The 12,512-nt window shown below is 36.6% G+C and overlaps 1 protein-coding gene across 8 annotated transcripts in view; it reads right to left on the bottom strand.

The window, feature by feature from the left end:
• The window catches only part of Gigyf2 (GRB10 interacting GYF protein 2), a 129,484-nt gene that overhangs the window by 24,723 nt on the left and 92,249 nt on the right, over positions 1-12,512 (bottom strand). For all 8 annotated transcript variants that reach the window (XM_078018244.1, XM_013359165.4, XM_021727065.3 and 5 more), the window contains 6 exons: positions 9,204-9,370; positions 8,223-8,314; positions 7,050-7,157; positions 5,756-5,856; positions 4,010-4,110; positions 1,830-1,991 (listed from right to left, as the gene is read on the bottom strand). In XM_078018244.1, the coding sequence (XP_077874370.1) occupies positions 1,830-1,991; positions 4,010-4,110; positions 5,756-5,856; positions 7,050-7,157; positions 8,223-8,314; positions 9,204-9,370 (731 nt within the window). The remainder of the gene's footprint in view (positions 1-1,829; positions 1,992-4,009; positions 4,111-5,755; positions 5,857-7,049; positions 7,158-8,222; positions 8,315-9,203; positions 9,371-12,512) is intronic.

The raw sequence follows: 12,512 nt of genomic DNA, 5'->3' as shown, positions 1-12,512 counted from the left end.
GGATATATATGTGCAGCGAGGCTAGACTTCTGGGTCAGTGAAGAGCAGATTCTTTCTATGGGAGTCTATATATAAAAGCTCCAAAGAAAAATGAACCAAGCACATGAACAGACATACAGTGAAAAATACATGAAAAATGTTAGGCCTCACTATTTATCAATACTTAGAAAAGACTTAGCTATAAGGATTTTTAAACACTCTTATATATAAAATAGTTAAAACATAGGAACAAGCCTCATCTCTCACAATAGGGAACTGGCTAAATCATTATAATTTAGAACATAAAAAATTTTCATATAGCTAGCAAATATGACAATGTAGTTCTGTTGAGGTATATTTGACATACTCATTAATGTAGTTATAGAAAATACAGCTGGCCCTTTTTATCTATGGATTTGACCAAACCACAAAATAAAAGTATTCGGAAAACAAAGATTGTATCTATATTAAGCTATACAAACTTTTTACCTGGTCATTATTACCTTAAAAATATAGTATAACAACTACTTACATAATATTTACATTATGTTAGGTATTGTCAGTTATCTAGAGATGATTTAAACTATACAGGAAGATACGATTAGGGACCTGAGCATCTTGAGATTTTGGAATTTTAGGACCTGTAGAGGTCCTGGAACCAATTCTCTGCAGATACCAAGGGAGAGCTATATTTAGTTACATGTATGGAGTTTTGATTTTTATTTCCTCCTCCCTAATTCCTCAGAAAAGATTCATTAAGGGAAAGAACAGAGGGCAAAAGTCTAAGTCAACGAGAACTACAATATCATAAAGATACTTGCATGAATGAACATATGAAAAGATGCTCAATATCAATCAAAACCACGAGATATGGCTTCCTACCCAACAGGGAAGGCCCTCAGAAAGAAAACAAAACCAGAAAGTGTGACAAGGATGTAGAGATACTGGAAACCCTTATGTGTTGTAGGAACAAAAAATGGTAAAACAGCTGTGAAAAACAGCATGATGGTCCCTCAAAAAATTCAAAATAGAATTAGCATATGACCCAGCAACTCCACTTCTGGGTATATACTCAAAAGTTGTAAGTAAAACTCAATACATCTATACATCAATGTTCACAGCAACAATATTCACAATAGCCAATAACAGAAGTCATCCAAATGTCCATCAAGAGATGGATAAATACAATGTATACTGGAATATACACCACCTTAAAAAGGAAGGAAATTCTGACATATGCTGCAACATGGATGAACCTTAAATGAAATAAGCCAGTCACAAAAAAGACAAACATTGCATACTTCCAATTATAGGTATCAGGAACAAATTCACAGAGAAAGAATTGTGGTTACTGGGGACAGAGGGAAGCGGAAATGGGACTCTCTGTTTAATGGGTAAGGTGTTTCAGTGTGTGAAGATGAAGTAGCTCAGTAGACAGATAGTAGTGAAGTCACACAACACCATGAGTGTATATAATGCCACTGAACCAACGTTTAAAGACTAACCACTTTATGTTATTGCAGATTTTATTTTCTGAAAACACACTTGACTTTAAAAAAAAATATATTTTTTGCTGCTCACCAAAATTACTCCCTCATGTTTTTAGCAGAAAGGCTAGAACTTCTGAAATCTAACTGGTTTATAAAATGCAGAAAATTATGAAAAAGAAGTCAATTTGAAGAATTATTTACTAAGACTATGGGCACTGGTGGAAAACAAAGGTTCTCTATAAAGGTGAGTGAGTCTTCTAAAGTTCTAATCTTAATTATGCTAACCCCCACCCCCCACCCCGCTTTGGGGAGCAGAACACGGAAGCCCTACTCTGACAAAGACAGTTCCCAGAGATGTACCTGTTTCCTTCGGGCAAGCTCTTCTTCCTCCCGCCTTTTCCTCTCTTCCTCCTGCTGCCTCCGAAGAATTTCCTCCTGTTGTCTCCGGAGCTCTTCTTGCCTCTTTCGCTCCTCCTCTTCCCGTTTTGCCCTCATTTCTGCCTCTCTTCTCTCCTGCTCTAGCTGGGATTACATGAGAGTATTCTCAGAAACTTGAAATCAAGCACAGGAGCACCCCAAAAGCACTGAGCAGTACTGGCAGAAGCTGGGGGGTGCAGACACTGCCATTCACTCAGTTGCTGGTGCTGCAACTGGGTGATGAAACCCTGCATGGACTCTAAGCTCTGACGAGCCACAATAACCACAAGAAGCAGGGGTGTGGTGGCGCACACTTGTAATCCCAGCGACTCAGGAGGCTGAGGCAGGAGGATCGAAAGTTTGAGGCCAGCCTGGGCAACTCAATGAAACCCTGTCTCAAAATAAAAAAAATAAAAAGAACTGGAGATGTAGCTTGGTGGTAAAGCATCCCTGGGTTCAATCCCCAGTACCAAAAAATTAAACTGAATGCATTCTCTTCCATTCTGGCCATCTCTCTCCTTTCCATACTATACTGCACTGCAGACAGAACATGGCCAGTATGAGAGTATCATCAGAACTCTCCTGGGATGGCATGTCTGTTATTTAATCTCTCTACAAAGAATTTTCTGACTTAAGATCTAACAGTGTAGCTACAAAGTTCAACTGCTACTGTGTAAAGCTGCTAGTGTGGAAAATGATACAATTCTTTAAAGTTTGAAGACCTTACCAAATTATATCACATATATTTCCCAAATACTACTCAAATCCAGCACCTTTATCTCCAGTCCCGTTGCCACAGCTATAGTTCAGGCCTTCACTTTCCTCATCCATGTTCCTAAGAGTCTCTTATCAAGTTTTTCCTCATCTAGCTCTGCCCATGTTCCCTAGCTCAATACCAATTCCCACCAAAATAAAACAAACACTCATAAACTTAGATTTAATAGCACACTTCACTCTAAAAATAAATCTAACTCCTTAATATGACATGAAAAATACCCTCATGATGACCATCCTCATCTCCTTAGTCTCTCATCTTTTATTGCTCACATACACCTTATCTCTGGGCCACACCAAATTACTCAACTGTCTCCAGAGTCCATCATGTTCTCCCTCACTTTACTGGTGTTGCAGTCCTTCCAATGCAATCTAATATTCACCTCCTTCCACTTTGTCATCCCTAAACCCTTCACCTGGGCTAAGTCCTACTACCCTTAAAGTGAAATTTTACTCTGGTATTACTATCCGAAGTGTAACCCAATTCCTGATCCCCACCTGTCTAATTAGGTAGATGACTCCTATACTCTTGACCACACTGTGCTACTTTGAGTGCTAATAATCTGTGCTTCCCTTCCCGGCCCCCACAAGACTGCAAACTCCCCAAGGGACTCTACTTTCATCAGTTATATGTTCCCAACACAAAGCACCAAGGAACCAAAAGATGCTCAAGAATTCTATGAACTATGGTGTCTCGCTCATTTACCGGAAAAGACCTGAACCATGAATCTTGGCACTCTAAATATAGACTGTTACTACCTCAAGCAACAGGAATGCATTAAGAGTAAAATAGTAATGAGACTTGCTTGGAGGCATGAGATCCCAGAAAACATTAAATAATGACAACAGGAGTTTGCACAGATATCCATCCTCTTTAACTCCAAAATTCAAGATTCTAGCTCCTCTAGGAAATGTGGATGGAACACAGGACTAGTGATAATTTCCAGCTTTTCAGTCATATCTGGGGATATGAGAAAATGACTATAAAGATTCAATGTGAGAACTCAAGCCATAGATCAGGAGTTCAACAAACAATGTAGTGGATATTTGTCACAGCCTTAGTATTTCTAAAAAACGCTCATAATAAGAATAATGTAACTAAAATACACACATGACCATGATCATTCATGTCAACTATTGCTCCCTCTTTAATTTTAATTATATTGTGAGGCTGTTTTGGGGAGAAGAGACACAAAAAGGATAGAATATGAATGTACTTATATCAGCTAAGCAGAAGTAAACTAAAAAGAAAAAGTCTGGCTAGCAAGAGAGAAACAAGTGAATAAAGAGAAAGGCTTATGTCCTGAAGCTGGGAGGCATGCACAGCCATGGTGGCGTGAGTTCCAGACCTTTGCAGCTTTGGCTTTCTCTAGCTGCTGAAGCTGTTCCAGGGCAGGGCCTGGTGCTGTGGTTTCCAGGGGAAGATCCCATACACTTCCACCTTCCCAAACTGTAAGAAAAAGGAAAAAATGAGGGGAGTCAGAGCTTGCACTTACGGTCATATACTCATAGACATAATTTAAAAAAAAAAAAAAAAAAAGCTGCTTTTTTCCTGGGCCTGAATGAGCTCTATCATACACATCTGTTTTGCTTTTAAGTAGACTGAACTACCAGCAGATTCTCGTTTCTATCACTGTCCTTCAATACATCTAGAAAGAAAGAAGTATAGGGCATTTATTGGGGAACTGATGTCAAAATGCAAAAGCTCTATAAAGGCATCTGTTCAAATCTCCCCAACAGGTAATAAACTAGTTTTAAAAACTCCCAAGGGCATATGGCAAGTATGTGGCCATGCCAAGACTTCAATCCCAGTGTGCTGGATCCAACTCCATAGACTTCCAGTAGCCATACAGCCTCTTGCTATACTCAACCAGAGAGACCTAGGTGAGTACATACTGTGGAGATATTAAATGCCACTGAACTATTCATTTAAAAATGGTTACAGAATGAATTTCATCTGGAAAGAGAGCCTGTGTGTTACAGCTGGAGCTGGGGAGGAGTCTGGCAAGATTGGAGGTGTTACAAGTAATATTTGGACAGGGTGATCTAAAAGGCAGTACAGGATCATACATGGAAATGACAGATAAATGCTTCTGAGTCTGTTTTGTTACTGCCAACAAGATTTGCCAACATCGCTTTTGATCTATTTCCTATGACACTCAATTTATGAACTACTAAATACTGTATAAAGCCAATGGACTTTAAAAGGACTATGAACCCACACAAATCCAAAGAGAGAAATTGTTTAATAATGTACTTAAGAGTTTCCAAAACACTGGAGAATATTTTAATATCTTAAATATAAATGACTTCTAAAAAAATAATAAGGTACACATAGCATAGAAAGTTTTTGAAGGAAGACAATACATCCTTTCACTGTCATAATCTACAGGATCAGTGTTAGAACACTGCTTTATGGCTCAACAGCTCTTCACCAATGTTTACAGTTCCTAAGAATTTTCAAACAACATATAGCTCTCTCTTTTTTTTTAAACATAATATCTTTACTTTATTTATTTATGTTTATGTGGTGCTGAGGGTCAAACCCAGGGCTTCGCACGTGTAAGGTTAGCATTCTACCGCAGAGCCACAACCCCAGCCCCCAAACTCATATCTTGTATAAGAACTACTCATTATTCAAACTTGCCACACCTCTGCAGACATCAGACCTTAAGAAAAAGAAGTACTTACTTCACCAGCATCCCGACTTTAAAAAAAAAAAGAATCCTAACCACAAATTTTCTAATTTGATGCAAAAAGATCAGAGGATGAAGGAAGGTACTCATTTCAAAGCATGCTTTTCCCTTCCCTACATTTCTGGGCATCTACAATATTAATGCATGTTATCAATCCTTAACTCAAAGAGAGATCTGTTTTTACTTATGCATATTTTCACTTTTAACTAAAGAAACCAAAAGCAATTAAGACTTTTCCATTAGAAAATCCTTTACAGTGTATTTTTAATTCCTTCAGTCTTCTTCTATGATCTATTAATAATGGAACTTTTTGTTAATATTCAATACAGAATGGATAAAAATCTGACACATTTTTTAAAAACTGAATTATAAATGACTATTACACTCTTAAGTGTTTACCTGTAGGCTGTGAGGCTGTTGGCTGAAGTTCCCAGATAGAGCCAGTATCTGGCACTGACACAGACCTAGTTACTGAGGGAATGATGTTCTGATCAGATACTCTGCAAGAGGGGGGAAAAAATTAACATATTCTTGTCACTTGCAAAAATAAGAGAACTTCTAGATTATTATGGGTTTTCCGGGTTATTGATCACCAAACTACCAAAGCAGTTAGACGAGGAACAAAAATAGAGGCACAGTGATCACAGGAATCTTCTAAAGTATTAGCAAATATTGGTTTCTAAATGACTGCTGTACCTACTATCTTTTAAAAACCCTGATCGTGTCAACAAAAGTCACAGTGGTAGCAGGTTATGATAAAAAAACCAAAAAGTCTGCACTTTTGTCTCTGAAGTTTTCCATGTTAGCTTAGCCAAGTCCTATAGCCTCACAGAGCCCCAGTTTGCCTTCATTAAAACAGAGGTCCTACTACCAACCTGCCTACTTCATAGGATAGATTAAGGTTCAAAGGAGAAATATGAATCCTTTTGATTAAATCAGACAGTAAGGTTTTGAAAGCAGTAACTGGCACATCTTCAGGAGCTAAGACAAATATCCTGAATCATAATCTGAAAGAGCAGAAACTTAAATTGGCTTTCTGCATAATTTCCCTGTCCTTGCACCTACTTCAATGGTTTTTGGGTTCCAGAAAATCTTAACTCTATATAGCATTGTTAATATATTTTTACAGATATTATGGATGAAAGTAAAATTAAAATCCTAGACTATGATTTTTTTGTTGTTCTTACAATTCCAAAAGATCATGCTGCTTTTCAAGAAATAATGTTCTCATTATTCTTTGGTTGTTATTATTATTATTATTTTTTTAAAGAGAGAGTGAGAGAGAGAGAGAGAGAGAGAGAGAGAGAGAGAGAGAAAATTTTTTTAAATATTTATTTTTTAGTTTTCAGCGGACACAACATCTTTGTTGGTATGTGGTGCTGAGGATCGAACCCGGGCCGCATGCATGCCAGGCGAGCACGCTACCGCTTGAGCCACATCCCCAGCCCATTCTTTGGTTATTATTAAAAAAAAAAAAAAAAAAAAAGTTTTTTTTTTTTAATGCTAGACCATCTAAATTACTTTTTAAAACTATATTGTTTTTATATACAACATGTAGATATGGGTTATCTGTCAATATTCTGACAAATTCACTCATTATACCAAATTTCCTTTAATTCTTTCACATGTGTGAATGTACACACAGGCATGCACATACACACACACAAATGTGATACAGGAAATGACCACCAACCTCATCTTTAGAGCCTGGAACTGTTGGAGGAGAAGAGCCAACTGTTGCTGTTGCTGGGTTGGCAAGGTTGTTTTCTGTTGCTGATTCAAAACCTGTGCGTATTGTTGTCTTCAAAAAGGTAAAGGAAAAAAAAAAAAAGAGTGACCCTACATTTATAGTTCACTTGAATAAGACATCGAAAGACAAAGTTGAGTTCATCTTCACCCCCAAAATCATTAGAAATATCAACCAAATATATTTTATGGTCCTCCATAATAATAACAGTCACACAGAAAATTTGTAATTTGTTTCAGAGATAACTAAACTCATAGACGACATGTTTCTGGTGAATATATAGATGATGTATTTCTTGCAAAAAGCAAGCAACAACAAAAATCCCACAAAATGTAGAAAAGTGCCAAATGCCTTCAATATGAAAACAGTCCCTTACCAGATTGAAAGTGAAAAATAAAACAGATTTAACAGCTATTTCCAAATGAAATACCCTCTGCAAAAAATAAAATCATGTCTATAAAATTTTTTAAATTTGAATAATTCCACTTGGAAATTTATAGGTAATTTTCCCCCCTGGATCTGAGAAGGGACAAAGAGTAAATATTTTCAGCTTTGCAAGCCACACAGTCTCAACTCTGCCTTTGTGAAGCAAAAGCAGCCACAGACAATCTGTAAACAAATGGATGGACCTGTGATCCAGTAATACTTTGCTTATTTAAAAAAAAAAAAAAAGTAATAGGCCACCAAGGACAGACTTTGCCAACCTGCACACCAGAGCAAACCTACTTCTTCTATAAGGATTATGCAACCTGAGTGATTTTGTCATCATTTCGGCCTACTCTTAAACAGTATAAACTTTAACTTCTTTCTGCCAGTCACCTATATGTTGTCTCACTGACAGCCTCAGAAGGCATTAAGTTCTTCAAACATTTTTGCCTCTTCCTTTAATAAATACAGACCTTGAAAATTATAATTATGTGTCATCTTTTGCAAAAGTCTGGCATTTAAGAGGTAAGATAAGACTACAGTTAGAAAATACAGTGGTCAACATGCCACTAGTAGGCTACTAAAGTATCACGTGAGCCTGCAGCTCTTTGCTGTAAAGATGAGAGACTGGGGAGCAGATCCTGTCTAAAGCCCCTTTGGTGCTGCAGTATATCATGCTACATTTTTGCTTACTGTATCAAGAACTGCTGGTACTGGAGGTGCTGCATCTGGTACAAGGCTGTGAGTTCCTGCTGCCTGGTCAATCGTTCCTGGTCCAACTCCCCCTGGGAGTAAAGGGATGGAGGAAGAAACACTATTAAATAAATTGCAAAGAACCTAAAAGCCACTTTGTGTGTGTGTGTGTGTATGTATATATATATATATATATATATATATATATATATATATATCTGAAAGCAAAATGAATCCAAGACCTTCCCCTCAAACACTATTCTTTTACCCAAACCCTTAATTAAAAACTCTAGTATCTTTAAAAACTAAACAATGCCATCTAGTGGAATAAGATGGTGTCTTAATTATAAGAGATTCCTTAAGGTGAGGAAGAGTCAGGAGGTACTATCAAAGAGATGGAGAGGGAGATACTATTAAGAAACTTTCAAAAGGAACTTTTTGGGGAGAGGCCTGGAGAAACTTCAAGAAGGATTCCCCAGCCAAAGATTTAAGTCCCCGAAATATCTTGAAGCACTGATGATATTTGTTTCAGGGAAAGACTCAAATTTAAGAATTCTGTGAGCCAGAAAACAAGAGGCAAATGGAGATATGAGGAGGAGAATGTGCATTCCATCTAAGGAACTCAAAGAGGATATTTATGTTGAAGCACAGCAGATGAATGAAGGTAAAAGTTCTAACATGAGCTTAGAGTGGTAAGGAGGCAGACCACAGGTAGGTCAGGGTAAGTTGTTGGTTTTCCTTCATGCTACATCTGCTGGAAAGGTACTGAAGAATCCTGTTTCACAAGTACACGGGACAAAGAGGGATGGAGAGATTTGAAAAGGCCATTATAGCTCAGTATTCAGTCTCTAATTATCATTTCAATCATTTTCAAAGAACTACCATTTCTTTCTTATTAAAAGTAACACGGGGTTGTGTTTCAAAGAGAACCAAGTGCTCCTGTTTCTAACATGTACTCCAATTGAGCTGGAAAGTACTTACCATATGAGGAGGGGGAGCTGGGCCTGGGGAGAAGGGAACTCTTCCCCACATCTTCATGATATCACCGAGAGGTTGGAAGCTTTCATCACATGCTCTCTTCACCAACAAAGACATAGTAAAGTAGCCAGCCTGAAACCATTCCGCCATCTCTTGATTATTAAAGGGACCTGTAAGAGTACCAATTAAACAAAAAAAGCAGTAAGAATCCCTTTTTGAATCAAACAAAAGAAATATTCCCTAAATCTGATCCTCAAGATTTTTTTTTTTTGTACTGGGGATTGAGCCAAGGGCTGTTTAACTCCTGGGCCACACCCCAGCACCCCACCCCTTTTTTCTGAGACAGGCCCTTGCTAAGTTGTTTAGGGACTCACTAAGTTGCTAGGGCTGGCTTTGAACTTCAAGAGCCTCCTGCCTTATCCTCCCAAACCACTGGCAAAATATTTTTTATAATATTATAATTTACCTCTAAAGGTGTCATATAGGCTTCTAACTAATAAAATATAACAGAAACAATTTTTAAATAAACCCCCTCCTTTTTTAATGGTGCTATAGATCAAACCCCAGGGGCCTTGCATATACTAGGCAAGTGCTCTACCACTGAACTACATCTGCAGCCCAAACTCTGTTTTTATATATCCCACAGTCACATTGGTGCTTTAGTTATTACCTTTATCTCAGTTAATCTCTATAACAATTCATTCGTCAAAAAAAGTAAGAAACAATTGAAAAGAGTTAATAAGTACTTGGTGGACTTTTTAGCACTTGAACATAGAAAAAAATAAACTTTCAGGGCTAAACACATTCTCTAGTTTTTATATTCTTCTAGGAGGTAGGGCAAAATATAAACAAAAATCAATTAAACTGACACAAATTACAATTTACCTAGGTAAGATTAAATCTGGTCCTGGGAAAAGATAAACTAATGTTCTCTAGATTTTACAATAAGAAATCATCAAGTATTTTATACATTTAAAACTAATAAAGCATGTGATCAGTAAAATATAATGAATTCATTCAATAAATATTTACTAAACTCAGGCTATATAAACTAGGCAATTCATATGTAACAATAAAACAATGCCTTTGGGACTTCCACTTCAGATAGAGTAGATATACTTTTCCTTACTTCTCCTGCTAAGCTCAACTGAAAACTCTGGAATTCTTCTAGAATCGAAGAAGGAGGCAACCAGAAATATGACCCAACCACAGAAGAGTCCCCAACTTAATGGTTTGACTTCCAATATTTCCCCTTTGTAGTGATGTGAATGTGCTATACATTCAGTAGAAATCATACTTCAACAATACTATCCTAACTACACTAACTAACTCACAGCTCCCAGTCAGCCATCAGATCATGAGGGTAAAAAAAAATGAAGACACTACAGAATACTTTGTTGCTAAGTTACAATGTTCAGTAGGTTAGGTATATTAAATATTGTTCCACTTACAATATTTTCAACTTATAATCAGTTTATTAGGACATGATCCCACGATAAACTGAAGAGCACTTGTATATACTACCATTAAGGTAGGCTGAAAGTAAAACAATAGGAAAAAATTCATCATGCAAAGATTAACAAAAAGTTATGTTAGTAGTTGTATTAGTATTTGATAAGATAAACAAAGAAAATTATCAGAGACAGACATACAACAATAAAGGGTTAATTCACCGAGACCCAGCAATTATAAATGTGTAGGGCTCAAACAACACAGCTGCAAAATATATTTAGCAAGATGTGAGAGAACTGAAAAAGAAAGAGACAAATCAACAAGCTGAAGACAACAATATCCTTCACTCAACTTTTTTTTAATTGTCAATAAACCTTTATTTTGTTTATTAATTTATTTATTATGTGGTGCTGAGAATCAAACCCAGAGCCTCACACATGCTTTTTAAATTTGAATGAAGCCCAATGAGCCACAACCCTTGCCCTTCACTCAACTTTTGATGGAACAACTAGGCAGAAAAATCAGCAAAATAACAGAAAAACATAAATCAAACATTAGAAGTGAGGTGAATTTTTTTAGAACACCCCAAAGATAGCAAAATATACATTCTTCTCAAGTACCCACATTACATATAACACTGATAGACCATCTTCTAGACCATAAATCTCAAAAACTTTTAAAAATTGAAATCATTCGCAGTATTCTCTTTGATTAAAACAGAATCAAGCTAGATACCAACAAATGAAAGAAAAAAGGAAAATCTCTAAACACTTGGAAACCAAAAACACACCTGAAAATAATCCATGGATAGAAGAGGAAGTCTCAAGGGAAATTAAAAACCAAATACACAGAATAGAATGGAAATAAAAATGTACATATCAAATTTTGTGAGAGACAGCTAAAGAAGTGCTGAGAGAAAAAAAATATAGTCAAAGGTTCACATTATCAAAGAGGAAAAATCCCAAATCAATATCTTAGCTTCTACTTCTTCAAGAACCTAGATAAAGAACAAAGTAAACCCCAAGCAACCTGAAGGGAAAAAAATAAAAAGCAGAAATTAACAAAATTAAAAACAAAAATAATACAGAAAACAATCAATAAAACAAGAAGCCGATTCTTTGAAAACATATGTAAAACTCACAAAAAACTCTGGTACAAAGCTGGGCATGTTGATGCATGCGTATAATGCCAGCAACTTGAGAGGCTGAGGCAGCCTCTCAATTCAATGCCAGCCTCAGCAATTTATTGAGGTCCTGTCTCAAAATAACAAAGTAAAACAGGCTGAGGATGTAGGCTCAGTGGTTAAGCACCCCTGGGTTCAATCCCCAGTACAAAAAAAAAAAAAAAAAAAAACATTTGGTACAAATGGCAAAAAAGAAAAATACATAAATTACCAATATTGGGAATGAAGCAGGATAGACACTATAAAATTGAAGATCTAAATATATAGTAAGAGGTCTTTCTCTGCTTGAAGAAAGCTCTTTCTCTCTCTTGAGAATGCTCTTTGTTTAAGCCTTACAATTTTTTTCCAATAGCAAAGCTTTCTTGCATGGCAAAACCAAAACCAAAACACACAATAAGAGAATACTACCAACAATAGCTCTACACACGTAAATTTCACATCTTAGATAAATCAGACCAATTTGTCAAGAAGTGCAAACTAACACTGCCACATTAAATAGATAATTAAATAGCTCTTTCATAATTAAGGAAATTGAATCTGTGTTTTGTTTTATGTTTGTAGTACTGGGGATTGAACCCAGAGGCACTCTCTATTCCCAACCCTTTTTATTCAGAGACAGGGTCTTGCTCAATTGCCCAGGCTGGAACTTGTGATTCTCCTGCTTCAGCCTACTGAGT

The sequence above is a fragment of the Ictidomys tridecemlineatus genome, chromosome 7, assembly GCF_052094955.1.
Source record: "Ictidomys tridecemlineatus isolate mIctTri1 chromosome 7, mIctTri1.hap1, whole genome shotgun sequence".
Lineage (NCBI taxonomy): Eukaryota > Metazoa > Chordata > Mammalia > Rodentia > Sciuridae > Ictidomys > Ictidomys tridecemlineatus.
Note: the sequence above shows the minus strand (reverse complement) of the source record. Positions and strands in the feature narration are given on the sequence as shown.